The 18403-nt window shown below is 41.6% G+C and overlaps 3 protein-coding genes across 7 annotated transcripts; 2 read left to right on the forward strand and 1 right to left on the reverse strand.

Moving 5' to 3' along the window:
• Positions 1-1226: 1226 nt before the first annotated feature.
• plaua (plasminogen activator, urokinase a) lies at positions 1227-4481 on the reverse strand. Its single transcript, XM_057047347.1, has 11 exons — positions 4324-4481; positions 3753-3845; positions 3628-3682; positions 3403-3547; positions 3244-3326; positions 3120-3164; positions 2862-3036; positions 2298-2443; positions 2082-2222; positions 1846-1991; positions 1227-1635 (listed from the first exon to the last, which is right to left on the reverse strand). Exons 2-11 carry the CDS (start codon positions 3801-3803, stop codon positions 1441-1443), a joined length of 1182 nt encoding a protein of 393 aa, XP_056903327.1. The 5' UTR covers positions 3804-3845; positions 4324-4481; the 3' UTR covers positions 1227-1440.
• A 2210-nt stretch (positions 4482-6691) lies between these two features.
• On the forward strand, positions 6692-12534 carry LOC130533672 (inhibitor of nuclear factor kappa-B kinase subunit alpha-like). Of its 3 annotated transcripts, none has more exons than XM_057047285.1 (22): positions 6692-6965; positions 7329-7466; positions 7559-7653; positions 7740-7857; positions 7944-8013; positions 8253-8341; positions 8456-8545; positions 8633-8757; positions 8859-8966; positions 9046-9181; positions 9460-9660; positions 9746-9848; positions 9959-10082; positions 10145-10296; positions 10373-10434; positions 10524-10633; positions 10821-10870; positions 11047-11155; positions 11247-11394; positions 11474-11523; positions 11621-11720; positions 11790-12534. In XM_057047285.1, exons 2-22 carry the CDS (start codon positions 7359-7361, stop codon positions 11838-11840), a joined length of 2199 nt encoding a protein of 732 aa, XP_056903265.1. In that variant the 5' UTR covers positions 6692-6965; positions 7329-7358; the 3' UTR covers positions 11841-12534. The 3 variants fall into 3 exon arrangements, with proteins under 3 accessions (XP_056903265.1, XP_056903266.1, XP_056903267.1); XM_057047286.1 differs by having other exon boundaries at positions 6696-6965; positions 7359-7466; XM_057047287.1 differs by lacking the exons at positions 6692-6965; positions 7329-7466 and having other exon boundaries at positions 7740-7864.
• Positions 12535-12762: 228 nt separating this feature from the next.
• Positions 12763-18220, forward strand: erlin1 (ER lipid raft associated 1). Of its 3 annotated transcripts, none has more exons than XM_057047363.1 (12): positions 12763-12837; positions 13594-13722; positions 14197-14278; positions 14535-14581; positions 14668-14729; positions 14806-14931; positions 15321-15394; positions 15570-15628; positions 15742-15833; positions 15916-16005; positions 16078-16157; positions 16541-18220. In XM_057047363.1, the coding sequence occupies exons 2-12, from the start codon at positions 13610-13612 to the stop codon at positions 16721-16723; spliced, it is 1008 nt and encodes a 335-aa protein (XP_056903343.1). In that variant the 5' UTR covers positions 12763-12837; positions 13594-13609; the 3' UTR covers positions 16724-18220. The 3 variants fall into 3 exon arrangements, with proteins under 3 accessions (XP_056903343.1, XP_056903344.1, XP_056903345.1); XM_057047364.1 differs by having other exon boundaries at positions 12830-13052; XM_057047365.1 differs by lacking the exon at positions 12763-12837 and adding an exon at positions 12844-13061.
• The last annotated feature ends 183 nt before the right edge of the window (positions 18221-18403 follow it).

Here is an 18403-nt window from a genome sequence, read left to right on the forward strand (position 1 = left end):
TCTCTGTGAGTAACCAAGAGGGGAACGACAGCGTCTGATTGGTTGCAGCGATTCTGCTGGGAAACATCTGTATATGCGGAACTGTCCAAACAGATGTTGATGGAGAGCAGTGCAGCAGGTTGCTTTCAGAGCTCCTTGGTTGTGCGTTCAGGATTGACACAACGACCGGTGGAATTGGCTGTTGGCTGCAGCGGTGTAGTCAGACGAAGGTATTTGTTGTTATTGTTTGCTATGGGAAACACATATATCACGTTATATTATACTATATTCCATGGTCCTGGAAGGATGTGAGCAAAGGACAATTGAAAATGCAATTTTCACGAGACTGTTTGAGTCGCATCGTTGCTCAATTAGACGCCGAGTAAAGAAACTATTCGAGCTGAGGAGCGCCCCCTGCAGGAGGGCATGAGAGAGTAACTCCCTGTGGGAGGACACCAGCTTCCTAAAAGTTTGCTGCACTGGCAGGAGAAAAAAAAGAGTAGAAAACCAGAATATGTCATAAACCTGTTTAATTTGGCCAGATCAGCTCCTTCATGCGACAGACGAACACTTTATGAGTCTCGTGTGAGGAAACTCATTTTATCATTTTAAAGGATTTCACAACTCATTTTTCCGTTATTAAAAAGTAATGCCATAATAAAAAGATGTTGAAGTGGGGGAGGTCGAGAAAAATCGGTTCCTTAAACTATATTTAGATAACTCAGAGTCACTTTAACGGATACATAAACTGTGAACAGTTGCAGTGTGAGGTATTCATTCACTTTCTGCGTGCTAGCTCTTTACCCTTCACCTCTATGGTTGATTTTGAATGGAAAATAAAAGTTTTGCGGTAAATAGTTGTGACCTTTAAATGAGACCATCGATTCACCATTTTTGTTGTAGCTTATCCTGTTGTTTGCAACTTTGTTTGCAGCTTTACACACCTCTAATGGAATGGCTCTGTAATTTAGACCTATGCTGTCCATTTTATGACGTCATCCTTCTTCCTGTGATGATACATACACGCGTATTCTGTAGGTTCTTTTAGGTAAAACGTCACCACTTTGGTGCAGAACTGTATTTTTGCTGCGTCTGCTGCTGACGGGTTCAGCGTCGACACGTCTTATCTTGTAGCATCCTCCAGTGGTCAAATGTGACAATGACGTTCGTTGTTTTAGAACGAGACAGAGACGTACAGTAGCTACTGCAATCAGACTGAGGATAAAGGATCATAAAAATTGTGACAATTCCATTTAAATATTTTTATTGTTAAAAAAATAGGAGTAGGACCAGGCATAAATATGATGTAATTTTAGCACATTTCTTTATATATGCAGTAAAAAACAATATATATATATATATATTTCAATAAATATTAAATTGAAGCTACAGCAATTCCTTATGAAACTAAACTACAAGATTCTACAAAGCTGTTGTCAGTGAAATGGGACACCCAGGCCTTCACTTCTCGGGGTACATCAGTCCCTTTGTGTACACAGAGAGACCTGTTTCATCTGCAATCCACTTGTTGTAATTGGTGACTTGTGTGTAAACCCCTGGTTTGTTCTTCTTTGCACACTCGTCGCCCCAGCTTACCACCCCGAACAGAAACATCCGGCCCGCGGCTTCACACACCAGTGGACCACCGGAGTCACCCTGTGAAGACGCATTGAAATAAAGAATACTGAATAAGAATGATTGTATAGTTAAAAATACATCAGGCACTGAGGTTGCTAAGAGATACACATCAAGGACGCACCAAGGTTACACCACCAAAACGCGACATTGGCTTGGTAAAAGGCTAAAATTAATATAAGCATATAAACACGCATGACAGTCGTGGTAAAGACTTTGTCCCAAGCTTACAGTGCAGGAATCAGTGGTCCAGTCAGGGCTCCCAGCACAAAGCATGTTGTCAGTGATTCTTTTTCCATAGTATGAGGGGCTCTGACAGAGCGACTGGGAGATCAGCTTCACCTCAGTTTTCTTCAGGTACTGGGAGTAACTTCCCCCTGAAATAAAGACACGGAATTGATGCTGACCATAATCCCAACAACCCCAAACCCGCTGGTGAAGCTGATCGTTGATTCTGTGGTACGTACGGTGCCTCTCATGGCCATATCCAGCGACGGTGCACTGAAACCCTGCAGGGAGCTGAGTGCGAAGAGGAGGAAGACACACTACTCGTGCAGATGCTGACTTCGCCGCGCAGCTCCCGTCTCTCCTTTTGATCTTCAACAGGGCTGAAATTCAAGGGCAAATACAGATCAAGCTGATCTTTATCTTCCCACTGACACATGCAGCACAGACGTACGCACCTATGTCATTATTATAGGTGGAGCTGTCGAAATGCTGGTGGATTATCAGCTTTTCAACCAAGAAGGCCTGTTCCTTCTTTGCATTGGTTTCATTGATGGCCTTCTTCCCCAGGTGTACCGAGAGCTGTCGGATGTCGGTGGCGTCGCTGAACAAATATCAGAGGGAAAATATTTCAGATCTGCAGAAGATCTGCAGAAGAACTGAATGACCGAATGTCGGGAATTCCAGCATCTGTGGATTGTTGTCGACCTGCTTGTGCTTCAACGTGCTCGATTCAAGTTTTTCGTCTGTGTTTATTATAGTTATTATAGTTTAACATTTTTAAGTAAAAGCATCTTTTTTCTAATTTCATTTGGAATTAAATGAATAGATGTGTTTGTTAAAAGTTGCATTTCCAATATAGAGGTGTTACATATATCAAAGGGAAATAAACTGTAAATAAACGAAATCAGAAAAGAAAACGTGAGGCTTTTTTTCTCAATCATTCTAATAATCGGCAGGGAACGGAAAGGAGGATTAACGAGAAATACAGCAGCGGCAGAAGGCAAGGGTATTTTTCTCACCCATCGTCGAAACAGTGGGCAGCAGTAACAACCCAGCAAGGCGAGATGAGAGAACCACCGCAAAGGAAACGCTGGCCAAAGATCGCTGCGATCCAGGGGTGTGACTCTACATCTGCGAAAGCGCCGTTCACGATTTTGTTGGTCCTCTGTTCTTGCCTCTCACCACATGACAGCGCTGCAAAGACACCCAGGATGAGTTCAGAGAAGAGAAGAGCGAAAGAAAAACCAAAAACAACACCCAGAACAACTCCAAACTACCTGTATCCAGTGCAACAGGTCGTGGGGGTACGGTTGTTTTGGGGCCTGTGATGGAGCAGAAGCAGAGATCAGAACACAGCTCCACATGAAACACTCACTTTCTTTCATTTTCAGTCAGGCTTACACATGGGAACAACACAGAATTCCCTCACGATTCTTCTTCCCCTTCGGACGTAACACCAGGGTCTCCAGCTCTGGTCAGGATTTCTAGGATTGGTTGAGAACATCAGTAAACACATCATCTTTAGACCTAGATTATTCTGGGTGGTGAGCCGAACCCTACCTGCAGTAGTTGTGGTCACCGATCCCATTTGAATCTCCCCATGGGTTAAAGACGTTCCTCCAGTTCTGGCACCGTCTGCCGCTGGATGATTTGGAAACGTCTCCTGTGTAGCTGCTTCGTTCTCCCGGCCAGCACGTTTCTGTCTCTGCACACAGCCTCATTTTAAAAGCAGCTCTCATCGGCGTGAGAGTGGGGAAAAAAAGCAGAATTTTCATTTTTACTTACGTTTGGAGGTTTTTGAGGGTTTCGGTTTATTTCTCATCCGTCTCCTTGAAAAGGCCTGAGACCAACACAGACAAACGTCAGTCACATCCCAGACATGAAGTGATGTCCTCTAGATTTCCGCTTACCACATCGCTACAGAATGCCACAAAGATGACCAGGATGACGAACAGCTTCATCTGACTTCTTGATTTCACTTCTGCTTATGAAAGTATTTTAGTCTGATGGGGGTTTAAAAAGAGACACATATTAGAGAACTGCAATTAAAAATGGCACCCAGAGCTCCTTATATGGTTTCTATCAGCAAGGTGAGAACGAGAAATTTCGGTTCCCATGATATTTTTGCTGCATTTTGCATCTCTGCAGAAAGGAAAAAAAGGGCGGGGGGGGGGGGGGGGGGGGGGGGGGGTGGACTGGTGCCAGAGTGAGAGCTCTTGATGTGCTTTCTAGTGTAAACATCATCCCTATCTCTACAGTTATTAGTGCAACATTCATCCAGGTGGGTGGTTTATGTCTAGATATGCAAATGAAAAGGTCACGTCAGTGTTCTTGAACACACTATCAAGTTGATAGTTTGATTCTATTGGTGCCATATACTGCAGATTTTAGATTAATAGTCTTTGAGGAAACTTTAATTACTAATTAGAATTAATAAAACAATTTTGCTGAGGGGAGAGTTGGAGAACAATTGTTACCTACCAGTCACGCAGCCGGTCCGAAGAAGCTCTTTAGGGTTTTTTTTCCAGACGATGACTTGACTGTCCTGTTGGATGCTCTCCTGAGGTGATGCAGGACCCGGGTCTCGTGTTGTTCTGATCCGCTCGGTGGCCCCCTCATGTTTAAAAACACTCTGGCTGCAAGTGGGAGGAGTTGAGGGAGATACACACACACATACACGCACGCACACACCAATCGAGTCTTGACTAAAGATTGGGTCATGTCCTGTGACACACACGCGCTGAAAACCCACCTTGAACCACATCAACTCATCAGATATAGAATTACCCAAACTTGGTCATGTTTTTCAGTATATGTTGGGGGGAAAAAAGGTGAGAACTGAAACTAACTGAGCTTCCGTTAGTGAACGTTATGAATAGTTGCATGTCAATGACATGGCGCTGTGAACATCGCATTTTGACATCACATGTATGTGTTCGAGAGGGCGTATGTGAATATACTAGAAAATAATCCACTGTCTTAATGTCGCCCTACATTAACATTAATTGAGAGATATTAAGACAGTGGCTTAATATCTCTCAATTAACGTTTAGAATTTTATTGGTGCAGACTTGTGTGCGTGTTTTTAGTGTAACTAAAGGTAAACACTGATAATCTTGCTGATGTAACCATGTTCAGGGACTCATGCTTTAGTCATTAGGAGCTCGTAAAACCATAAACAGGAATGAAAATATCCGATTTGTATCTAATCTAAGGATAAACAGTTGGTCTGTATTTCTTGGATTTATTTGTTTAAATCAGAAGTCTTTCGTGACCTCAACCCTGTTTCCATTGCAGGACTGCTTCTTCAATAAGAAGCTGTGTTGTTATTGATGGGGAATTCTGCGTCTAAATTCGCCTTACTCACATTTCCTCCCTAAACACGCACAACATGGTCTAATGTTGACAATGATTCCTTATTTGTGAAACAGCTTCATCACACCATAAACACATCATCATGCAGTGGCTCCTACAGTACTCCTGCAATATCAGCCTGCACTGAGACCCTCGCACGGGTCCCACCACAAGAAGATCTGTTACAGAAATGACTGAATGTCGGGAATTCCAGCATCTGTGGATTGTTGTCGACCTGCTTGTGCTTCAACGTGCTCGATTCAAGTTTTTCGTCTGTGTTTATTATAGTTATTATAGTTTAACATTTTTAAGTAAAAGCATCTTTTTTCTAATTTCATTTGGAATTAAATGAATAAATGTGTTTGTTAAAAGTTGCATTTCCAATATAGAGGTGTTACATATATCAAAGGGAAATAAACTGTAAATAAACGAAATCAGAAAAGAGAACTTGAGGCTTTTTTTTCTCAATCATTCTAATAATCGGCAGAGAACGGAAAGGAGGATAAACGGGAAATACCTAAGAAATGCAAAAATGATTCACGCGCCTTTTAAGGGAGGATGAGAAATTTCATTCGAATTTGTTTTTTTGTTTTTCTAAAAAAAGAAATGTGGTTACCTCATTATGATAAATACCTGACAACTTATATATATATATCTGAGCAAAAATAACCTTAGTCAAATGATCGTGAAGCATCAGGAGCGATAGAGCCATTAAGAGTATTTCTCCTGCTCAAAACACATTAGGATTGGATTTTGTTCAGGTTAGGGGTAGCATACCAGCTGCAGATTAAAATAAGCATACAATATGATAAATATTTTTATTATAGTACCAAAAGAAAACTTGAACATGCAGTTGCTTTGCTTACTGTACCAACGAGTTTGTTGTTTTTATTATCACTTTTGTAGTGAGCTAAAACCAGCACCATGAGAGAACATTTACAGAAGTGTACTTTAATATTTTGCAGATTCTACCACAGGGCATTACCACACCTAATCATCATGTCAGTTTGTAACCACTCAATCTTCTGACTTGGCTTTATATTAGTTGCTTGAGAAATCCTGAAATAACCCAGATAAGTCAAATCTCACAGAATATCAGACTATTTATACCTCAAACAAATGCAGTATAACTGAAAGAAAATGTATAAGTATATTTGAAGGAATATGTGTATGCAATATAGGAGCAGAGGTTCATATGATTAAGAATATTTGAATAACTGGCCAAAGAGGGTGGACAGTGAGAAATTGTATTGCTTGCTTTTTAAGTAAATCAAATAGATTACGGAAGGTACTTAACACATTTGTTATTACTGAATTCTTCAGATTTTGTTCCTGTTTTAATTGTAATATTTTGTTTGATATGGTTAATAAGCCAGCCAAGCAGACGTTCTTATGGTTTCCTTTATGATACCCACAGTGAAATAACGGTGCAGGTTGTTATTATGTATCTGACCACCTGGCGGCGCTATTCTGCAGAAAGGCGGACGCGGCTTGACGCATGCGCAGAAGCAACATCGTGCCTGTAAACTTTCAGTTTTGTAGTTAGCGAGTTGACTTTCCTCCATCAGCTTACTGACGATAAATATCAAGGATATCCCTGCAACATTGGGCTCCATACTCATAGTTAATCGATTGTAAATGCTTTTATTTAATGAGCAATAACTAAGAAAACGAGTTCGTAGCCACACTGTTAGCCGGAGCCCGAAACGATGTTTTGAAATTTGACGTAAGCTAGCAGATTGTTGGTCATCTTTGACAATCTGGGCCAGGTGAGTCGATAAAGCGATGCTTTTATTTGATCCTTCGTGTTTTCAAAAGTTACATGGGTGTTGGGGAAAATAATCCAAGATTTAGCCTCCTGGGATATGCACGATGTAATCTGAGCAAAGTGCAACTGTTGCAGCTTATTAATTAGGTCGCTGTAGAAACCAGAAACCAACTTTTATATAACTTATTAAACAGCAAATTCTGTGTAAGTGCATCTATGGAGGATGTAATAATTAAAAAAATATCCCTAGTCTATGTAATACGGGTAATAGTGTAGCTCCCTACACGTGTAACCTGAGTCAATGCACATAGGTGATTGCTGTATATGTATTGCAGTAACACATTTAGTGTTTTAATAACTACAGACCACCTCAGTTGTCCAAATGCTTCAGTAGATGATGGAAAGGTTTGCACTGAAGCAGAGCCAGCTCTGTGGCTCCTGGGAGATGAAGGAGCGACTGGGAATGGGAGGATTTGGGCACGTCTACTTGTACCAGCACCTTGTAAGTTCTTTGTCTGCTAGCACAATGAAAAAAAGGAACATATGTGGCTTTTAAATATATACGTATGTTTTTACCTTTCTTTGCACGACCAGGAGTCGGGGGAAAAGATGGCAGTGAAACTTTGCCGCCTGGAGCTGAATTCCAAGAACAAAGAGCGCTGGAGCCGAGAGATTCAGATCATGAAGAAGTGAGTGGGCCTCACTGGCAGTAAGAAGAAATCTTGTTTTTTTGCTACCTTACCGAACCTTTTCTGTGTGCTGGGATCTGTTATAGGCTCAAACATGGAAATGTGGTTCAAGCCAGGGAAGTCCCAGAAGAACTGACGTCAATCTCATTAAATGACTTACCCCTTTTGGCCATGGAGTACTGCTCAAGGGGGGACCTACGCAAGGTACCAAGTGGGTATTTTATAATGATAAATCATTCAGTCGTCGTCTCAACGAATTGTGTTGTTGACCTCATTTGTCCTTTATTTAGCTTTTGAACAAACCAGAAAATTGTTGTGGCCTAAAGGAGAGTGAAGTCTTCTCACTGCTTAGTGACATTGGTAATACTTTTCTCACCTTTTGAAGAGGTTAAGTGTGTGTAAGCTAATCTATAGCCCAAACCAAGTATAAGGAAGACAGATATACTTTTTCATATGAATATATTCCACTTTATTTATAAATCTGTCTTAATCGCCAGATGCTGTTGAGTCTTTCGTAGTGGAAGTTTAACAGTGAGAGAATGTTGCTTTATGAATGTCCATAATTATTTTTTATCTTTTATTGTATTTTTTAAACTTAGGTTCTGGTGTCCAGTATCTTCATGACAACAAGATCATTCACAGAGACATTAAACCGGAGAACATAGTTTTGCAGGAGGTTGATGGGAAGGTAGACAAACCGCTGTTTTAAAATTCATGCAACCTATGTAATCTGCAATATTTTTCGTAAAGGAAGGGTTTACTATTCTTATCTGCCTTGTGCTTATTTTCTGTTTTCTTCTAGCTTGTCCATAAACTCATAGATCTGGGTTATGCCAAAGACTTGGATCAGGGCAGCCTTTGCACCTCCTTTGTTGGAACCATTCAGTATCTGGTTAGCGTGGGATCACAATTGTTTCCTCAATCCTTCCTTCCCCAATCAAGCTCTGTTTATAAATCTGTGTATAAATCTGTCTTCCAGGCGCCAGAGCTGTTTGAGAATAAACCCTACACTGTAACTGTGGACTACTGGAGCTTCGGAACCGTGATCTTTGAATGCATTTGCGGCTTCCGGCCCTTTTTGCACCACATGCAGCCTGTACAGTGGTGAGTCGGGGCTGCAGCAATTCATTTCTCATTGATATTTGACAGTCGATGTTTGCATTTGAGGTTTGAAGTAGATTTATTCCCTGCTTCTTTTTTTTTAGGACAAGTAAAGTGAAAAACAAAGGACCGAAAGACATCATGGCCACAGAGGACATGAATGGCGAAGTCAGATTCTCTGCACATCTCCATTATCCCAACAATCTCAGCAGGTTGGAATGAAACCTACTCAGGCCAGTGTTGTGTACCAGTCCAGCCATTTTTATATTCGAACTGTGGTTGTGTTTCTAGGCCACTGCTGGAACCAGTCGAGTCTCTTCTGCAGATGCTCTTGCTGTGGGACCCTGCAGCACGTGGCGGAACAGTGGACGCTGACACAAATAAGCCGTACTGCAACACAGCACTACAGAATATTCTCAACTTGAAGGTTAACATGCTTTTTATAAAAAAAACTCCTCTGGAGAGTTTATTGCAGTTAATATGGGACTGCAGAATAAATCAGAAATATGACATTATTAATATTATACTATTATTACATCCAATGTTACAAATTAATGCAATTCTCCCTTAACCAAGGTGCTACTGTAGCCTAAATTTGTCCAAAACCTAAATTGAATGATATATTTCAATCATTTGATTGATTTTATGTGATATTGGCTATAATGAACCACAGTAGAATGATCACATGTCAACTTGGGTGTGCAGGTGATCCATGTGTTGGACATGACATCAGCCCAGCTGCACTCACTAATTTTGGGGGCTGAGGAGAACCTGCAGTCCCTGCATCTTCGCCTCGAGGCGCAGACTCAATCACACATCCCCCCGCTGAGTCAAGAGCTGCTGCTGGAGACGGGCGTCTCCCTGGACCCACGCCGACCCCCCTCGCAGTGTCTGCCGGATGGATTGGTACACACGCACATCAGGAAGATGGCGTCTTCTGTTTCTTACATGTGGTCGAACGTAGCGTGCTCACTCTGCTGTTTGTTTTCAGCAAGGCTGCGACAGCTGCATTGTTTTCCTGTTCGATAAGAGCCTGAACAAGTACTCCGGACCACTGACTGCCAGGCCTCTGCCAGACAGTGTCAACTTTATAGGTACAAAACCCTCATTATTATTATTTGAATAAGAATGTCGGCATTTTTATTGATGCATCAGGGTTTCGTTATCTCTGCTGATGTTGTGATTTTGTAAATTTGCGTCTCAGTGAGGGAGACAAAGACCCAGCTACCGCTGACGGCACTGAGGAAGGTGTGGGGGGAAGCGGTCAGCTACATCTGTGGACTAAAGGAGGACTACATCCGCTTGTACAGGGGTCAGCGGGCCGCCATGTAAGTGCCCCAACACATCTCCATGTACTTGTGTGAAGTTCTTACCCTCTGTTTGTGTTTAGACTGAGCCTGCTGCGCTACAACACAAACCTCACACGCTACAAGAACCTGCTGTTCTCCCACTCACAGCAGCTCCAGGCCAAACTGGCTTTTTTTAAGACCAGTATCCAGCAAGACCTGGAGCAGTACAGCAAGCAGAGACAGACTGGAATCTGTGAGTGGCTGTTACTGTCAAGCATTAAAACATAGCTCCACTTCTGAGGATTCTGCCACTGATTCTTATTCTTCAGCTTCAGAAAAATTACTGAAGACCTGGCAGGAAAATCAAGAGAAGGCCGACGAGTTTATGAAGGTGTGCCTCGTAATAATTGGATAATAATAATAGTACCACGGCCCAGATTCACCTGCGCTCCTTTACACTCAACGTGTCGCTCGCTCTAGGTTGCAGATGTGGCGCATCTGGACGAAGAGATCGTGGCTGTACATTTTGAAATTGTGGAGCTGCAAAGGAGTCCGTTTGCCAGAAGACAAGTGGATGTGATGGAACAGCTGTCCGTATCTTTAGAATTGATTATTTTAAGGATATATTCATTTTGTTACAATGTTATTACAATAATAATGTTATTATTTGCACTGAAACAGAACAATCTGTTGTTTTTTTTATTTTATGCTGCAGACTTTATTAAAAATGTGCATTTCTCCTTTAACATCGATTGATTGTCTGTTTGTCTTTCACAGGGAAGAAAAGGCGATTGAACTCTATAAGCAGCTGAAGGCTAAATGTAAAAGTGAGTGCATGTAATGACATTATGACAAAAAAAAACAACTATAATTTAAAGTCTTATTTTTTTCTGAAATGAATTTTTGGGGACGAAGGCGTGTGTCGTGAAGTTTTGGCTGATGGACTGAAATCAACCACAACGCTGCAATTCCAGTAATTAGATGTTTGCGTGTGCTCGTGCAGGTCCAGACCCTCCACATGGCTACAGCGACAGTTCGGACATGTTGAAGGTCATTCTCCAGATGGTTCAGAACCAAGACAGGGTGGTGAAAGACTTGTACACCCACCTGAGGTAATCCCAGCACTCGCTGTCAGACAAAGTGTGGCTCGTCCGTACGCCAGCGGCTGTCGTCCTCATCTCTCGCTGTCCGCCGCTCCCACAGCACAATCCTGGTTTGTAAGCGTCGCATCGTCGACCTGTTCCCGAAGTTGGAGACGGCGGTAACGGACATCAAAAATGCCGAGGCGGGAGTGGTGCAGATGCAGATGAAGAGGCAGAAAGAGTTCTGGTTCCTTCTCAAGATCGCTTGTGTCAGTATAAGAAAACACTAAAAATGACACGTGCTTTAGTCAAACGCGTCGCTAATACAGCAACTATTTGTGTATTCAGGCTCATACCGGTTCTCCGTCACAGTCACTCACACAACAATCATGTGACGGGTAGGAAGAGAAATTCTTGTCTACTTATAAATCTCACATTCCAATCATTCACTGTGTGAAAAGTGACATTGAGTGGAATAATTTTCTTCCTTTTAAGTGAGAGCGTTCATCAGTTACTGGAGGAGAATGAGAATTATCTGAGTCAGCTTACCTCTCTGCTGCAAGAAACTACACGGGACCCAGAGTATAGCATCATGGTGCGTTGTGAAGGTGTGAGTGTTGTATTGCTTACTGTTATGCCATTAACACTTTCATTACATTTGTAGGAGCAGGACTGGAGCTGGACCCAGTGTGAATCGATAGGAGATCAAACCTAGACGCTGTAGAACGGACGAGCCATTGTGGGAGATCAGTCACACAATCAACTACAATATTTGAGTGCTTTCTTTCTCATTTCAAACCATGTAGATGCTATAAGAATGTATGTTACACCAGAATCTGTTCCCAAGTGCATCCGGGGTATATTTATTTTCCTGCTAATTTAAAAAAAACAAAAAACAGTGAATGATGGAAATGCATAGCACACATATCTCAAACAATGTAGAGTTGTTATAGTTACCAAGTATTTTCTTATTTACCGGTACATTCAGGCAGCAGACCAGACACACACGGGAAATATGTGACCTCGTGTTTATTACCACTGGCAACACAGCGGTGGGAAGAGTGACATATATTGTGTGTGTTTGCTTTATTTTTTGTACTTATTTACCCAAAAAATGATTTACCATGTTCTGCATTTATCTGTTATTCAGTCCACAGTACAGTTTTTTGTAGAGTAGTCATTTTTACATTTGTAGTTTGACGAATTATAAGAGTTAACAGTATATGGCCTACATATATATTTGGTGTCCTCTGCTTATTGTATCTATAGCATACAATCATGTGAATGGTCAAAACAAATTAGAACCTATGTAAAAAGAACATGAGCTGAATAATATGGTTGAAATGTAAATACTGTACTTGTACTCAACAGAATGTATTTAAATATCCTAATAAATTAAATAACATCAATGTTTTTTGATGTTGCATTTAGATTCAATACGAGTATAGTAATAACTAGATGAAGTAATAATCATGCTGTTCTTGGGTTTTGAAGCTGGCTAATAAAACTTTATAACGTTATATTATCATCAACTTGTATAACAGCGATCGATTTCAACGGTGAAATCATTTTTATTAAATTTACCGCTAAACGTATCGATCATAGGCATTCGAATTTCCCATTGTTAGTGAAGGCAGCTTGAGGAAAGGCGTGAGCGGAGGAGGGGGAGGGGTCATTGAACGGTCATACCAGAAGCTGACTACGGGAGCGAGGTAATGCTACTACTCATCCTTAACAAGCCACCAATTTTGCAGTTTTGACGCAGCTTTAAATCACTCAAGTCGGTTTCGTTGACGCCGCCAGCTACCGAGGCCAATAAGATTCAGCTTCGGGAACCAGCGGCTGATTTCCGAATCCACCCATTAATGAATGCCGTGTAGCTTGCTATCAGGCAAGCTAGCGGGGCGCTGGTGTGACAGCCTTTCCAGTAGGTCCAGTGAGTTATCTTAGATCTTTGGTGCGATTGCTGTGAGGAAAAGACGTTGCACTTATGAGTCTATACGTCTCATTGTGCTTACTTTCGAGTTACTTGTTACTTGTGAAATGGAAGTAATTGTGCAAGCTAGCCGTGCAGGTTAGCGCTAGCCCTCTGTAGTAAATTGTGCAGCAACTGTGTCAGAATGCAGCCGACTGTAATGTTCTGTGCATTGACATTATAGTGGCCATGTGTATCCTGCAGCTACTTTTAATCACTTTAGGGGTGTAACATGCTGTCATGCCCCAGTACACTTAGTATTAAGCTCCAAATTCAAATTTGCCGTCAATGATTTATTTAGTTTCACAAGAGCCCCCCCCAAGACGATAGTTTTTGCTTTTGTATAGCTTGACATGCATAAGGAATCATTTGATCGTTCTGTTTGTTAAAACATAACTAGCAGCAGTGAAGGTTTATATTCTCCTTATCTTCAATACTGAGGCATCTCTTATTTTGTGTTATTACCTAATTATATTTGTGTCTCTGCCTATAGGTGACTACTCTTAAGGATGACTATGCCACAAATATGGACCGTATTTGCTGCGATATCGGGGGTGATTGCCATCATGTTGCACTCCTCCATCCACAAGATAGAAGAAGGACACCTTGCTGTGTACTACAGGTACAACACGGACAAGCACAACTGCTCATGGCTCCTACGTTTACTTTTACACTCCGAATTGGAAAATGAACCGTCAAGATTAATGTATACTGATCTGTGCAGAGGCGTAATACCTTCAGCTATGTTGACGCTTAAGTCTTTAAGTTTAATTGATTGCTTAGTCTCATTCCAACAGTGCCATAAATTTGGGTTGGCCATTGCTCTACTGGTTTGTTCTATGGAAACAACCCGTAACACAGCTTTTTAGTTAAACTGGTCACCAGTTCCATAGAACACATGTCAGACTCAACAGTCAGTAACTTGATTACTTGTTTCAAACGTCACTGACCTCCACAGACAACAGGAATAGAACTTTCTGGGACTATCAGTTAAAATCAAAACTACATTCTTTAAACATCTATTTCATAATTACACCACCTTGATACATTTTCTCTGTCTTTTCTCAGACACTGATTGGTCATTTATGTGTTTCAGGGGCGGGGCGTTGTTGACGAGTCCCAATGGTCCTGGATATCACATCATGCTGCCTTTTATTACCACCTACAGATCAGTGCAGGTAAATTTACCTTTGTGGCATCAAACATTGTCCTTTTTAGTTTTGAAGAAAACCACCATGAGGTTTTGTTCAAACAATAATCGCTGGTTTTATTAGACATTGACTTAATGTTCTCTTTAATGAGCGACTGAATTTCTTGGAAAATAATATCCCAACAGACGGTAAATAATCAAGCAAAAGGTTGAGAATAGCATACAATTTGTGGAAATTACATCATCAAAATTTTAGCACAATTAGACATTTTCTGCCGTTTCAGACGACGCTCCAAACGGATGAGATCAAGAATGTGCCTTGTGGAACCAGGTCAGTGGTCTTACCAGGGTAGTATAAACAAAAAAAAGCATTTGTCCTTAAAATCAATGTTTAACAGCTTTTGTTCTTCATTTCAGTGGCGGTGTGATGATTTATTTTGACAGGATAGAGGTTGTTAACATGCTAGTCCCCTCAGCAGGTAGACAACTTTGTTATTCGGCTTATTGAGTGATCGTGCCTCTGAGGAGGAACTATAACGGCTCTTTTTGTTGCAGTGGTGGAAATAGTCAGGAACTACACTGCTGATTATGATAAGACCCTTATTTTCAACAAGATTCACCATGAACTGAATCAGTTCTGCAGCGTGCACACGCTGCAGGAGGTCTACATCGAGCTGTTTGGTGAGTACATATTTGCAGTTGGTGTTGTATTAAAGCTGGACAGAAATGATCGTTTTGGCTGTAAGAGCCAGACAGGAAGCAGGTTTGTTGCTTTGTCAGTTGCATTGTTGCATCAGTATTTATACCCAGCCCTTTTCTTTCACCAAAAACAAGTGAGGGAGCTTTTCCATAAGGATTTTTAGTTGATTTTACAATATTTCAGGTTTAATCCCAGAAACCAGATCTCAAATTATTTGTATTCGAGCTCCAATTGCGACTCCCTTTGCTCCTCGGCTCTTGTTTATCCGATTTATTGATTACAAGTTCAAACAATAGCTGCAGCTCTGGGTCTAAAACGAAACGCTGTGGGAGTGGATGTTGCCTCACAGCTGTTCTCTCTCTACGTGCAGACATCATAGATGAGAACCTGAAAATTTCACTGCAGAAGGAGCTGAATGTAATGGCCCCTGGACTCACCATACAGGTATCTAACCACAGTTATCGTTGGGCGCCACCATGTGACCGGAGCGGTGTTTTGCATTTCACTATAGTCACAAACGCCGTCACATTTCTGACCGGTCAACTTGAGACGGAGCATCTCTAAAGCTTATTTGCATTTTTTCTTTTTAACTTTCTGTGGCGTCAACCCTCTGATAAAGGCGGTTCGTGTCACAAAGCCAAAGATCCCCGAGTCTATCAGGAGGAACTTTGAACTCATGTAAGTGTGAAAATATACTTTTTTTTATGGCATTTCTCCTGTAAATGAGAGATAAGGTGAGAACAAGGGGAAAGGGGAGAGACTGTGTCAGACCTTTTGTGTCCTGCATACAGGGAAGCAGAGAAGACTCGTCTGCTGATCACGACTCAGACCCAGAGAATCGTGGAAAAGGAAGCAGAAACTGAAAGGAAGCGTGCCATCATCGGTAAATCTGCTTTATTGCTCTGCAACACATTTGTTCAGCATAATGATCTTCCTCCTGCTGTTCAAACCGATGCTTCTGACAGAGGCTCAAAAGGTGGCCCAGGTGGCCGAGATCCAGTTCCAGCAGAAGGTGATGGAGAAAGAGACCGAAAAAAGGATCTCTGAAATAGAAGGTTAGATCCCCTGTCCCATTTTCCGCCGTTGAAATTGCTAAATCGTCCACAATAATTGTCTTTTTTCCCCAGATGCTGCCTTTTTAGCGAGGGAGAAAGCGAGGGCTGATGCAGAATATTACACGGCTGCCCGATTATCTGAAGCAAACACGGTAAAAACAAAACGCTGTCGAAATCCAAACGCCTGTCAGGACAATTGTAAGCATGTCTATATAGCAGCGAGCCAGCCCCAGACTAGCTACATGTACATGTTTGTGTCACATTATTTAAGCCAAAAAGGGTTTCCATCTTAAATTACTGCCAGTGCCTTGGACTGGCAGAGTTAATAGCATCAACAGCAGCAGCGCGTCACGTGACTCCTGCAGATGCTGCTTCCTTTAAGTCACATCACATTCGTGGGTTCTGCCCCTTTTCTTTTCCCTATTTGTTTTAGTTTTAGACCTCAAATGTGGTTTAGGGGAGGCTTTTTTTTTTTTTTTTAAGTAATAAACGACACCCGAGTTCTCAAACTAAATGTCCTTTTCTGTCCTGACAGCTGAAGTTAACCCCGGAGTACCTGGAGCTGATGAAATTCCAGGCCATTGCAGCTAACAGCAAGATCTACTTTGGCCAAGACATCCCAAACATGTTTGTAGAGGGCGGCAGTGACCACTCCAAGTTACGTAATTTGCCAAATCTTCATTCAGAGTCATTGAAAGTCAGGACCCAGGGCCAGTAAGTCCACGGCTGTGCCTCTGCAAGAAGAGCCTGTTGATTTGTCTTTGTGAGGTGGAAGAATACTCGAATGAAGAGGACGAGCGTGGTAGCTTTGCAGCTAGAGGGAGGAACAACACTCTTCAGTCTTAAATTTAGGTGGTCGAGGAAGTGGGAAAGCAAGCAGACGTTTAAGCCGGGAAAGTCAGGGGAACGCTTAATTAACCTTCCAGATTTTACCAGTGCGATGCCATAACTAAAATAAAAATGCAGTAATGCCAATGGCTGGGAAGCGGCAGCAAGGAGTCGCCCTAATTTACAAGTGCTTGCAAGCAGTGTGGTGTTAAACTTTGCTGTATCCTTTTTGTATGCGACAGGAATGACTTATGAGCAGAACTAATAGAACTTCCAAAACATTCTGGTTTCCATGAACTGGAATATTGTTAGGTGACACTAATTAAACTGGTGAGCTTGTAATCCAGGTTGATCATCTCTGTGCCATCCTCTCACTAAATCACTTGTTTATTCAGTCATCAGTCTGGTTGTGGGTTTGTGTGTACTGGTTCCATACTGTCATAGTTTCAGCACAGTTCTGCCAGTGCTCGTTTCAAATTGGATAAAAATATGCAGACTTCAGATTATAGATAATAATTTCTCTACTGTGAAGCATTCAAGGGGACATTTTTTTATTGGAAACTGAGTTAGTTGTCCTTTAAACACTAATGCAAGTTCCAAAAGGTAAAGGCAATTATTAATAATAAAGGATTTGGATACTAGTGTTGGTGTAGGAAACCGTTTGTGTTCAGTGTCTTTGATTCCTATATATTTCTATGCATTTGTATTTTAATGACTCTGATGATTGGTGATACCTGCTTGTCAACTGATAGCGCTTCAATTTTTATTACAATGATGACTGCACAGCTTTGAAAAACGTTTACTACTTCCAAGGAAATTTAGCTGATTTTTGTCATTGATGCATTGAATGACACTTGTTTTCTTTATGTCAGCGTCTGAAAGTTCGAAGCCCGTCGGCGGATCGGGAACGTTTTTCCTCCAAGCCACGGCTAATGCTCGTGTTCGTGATGGGGTTTGGTGTTTGGTTTCTTAAGCGTTTGGGTTTTACAGACTTTTGAGCCTTAATAGTGGGTCACCCTCGAGATAAACGCCCGGTGCATCTAAACAAAGCTCCTTCTGAGCGGAACTGTGAGACTTTTGCACGGTCAGACTGGACCGTGCTGCCTCATAGACTCGCTGTGATGGACGGAGCTAGCGGCGGTCACTGGCAGTGTTTAGGAAATGCGATGTTTACTTGACCTCTGAATGGCCGTCTCAAGAATTTGGTTTGGTGGCGGGTTTAAATAAAGACGGCAAAGTAGGGCAATGGATCAGATGTGAACATTTTTTGTACAATCTGTGAAATCGGTGCATTATCTTCTTATTTGAAATGGTTTATGCAAAAAAAAAAAAAAAATGTTTTCAAGTTTTGACAACAATCTGATGTAGAATAAAACCTATTTTGGTATTTCTGTCTCTTCCTGTGTTGACATGGGTATTTTTTTAAAGCATTTTCTGCTTTAAATAGTGGCAAGAGGACATACTGGTTTAAATGGCTTTTTTGTTGGGATAAATACATGCAGTGTGTCGAGGTGCCAACAGGGGGCGCTCCAGCCCAATTGTAAACCCATGCCAAATCTATACAGAGAAT

The sequence above is a fragment of the Takifugu flavidus genome, chromosome 11 (assembly GCF_003711565.1).
Source record: "Takifugu flavidus isolate HTHZ2018 chromosome 11, ASM371156v2, whole genome shotgun sequence".
Taxonomy (NCBI): Eukaryota; Metazoa; Chordata; class Actinopteri; order Tetraodontiformes; family Tetraodontidae; genus Takifugu; species Takifugu flavidus.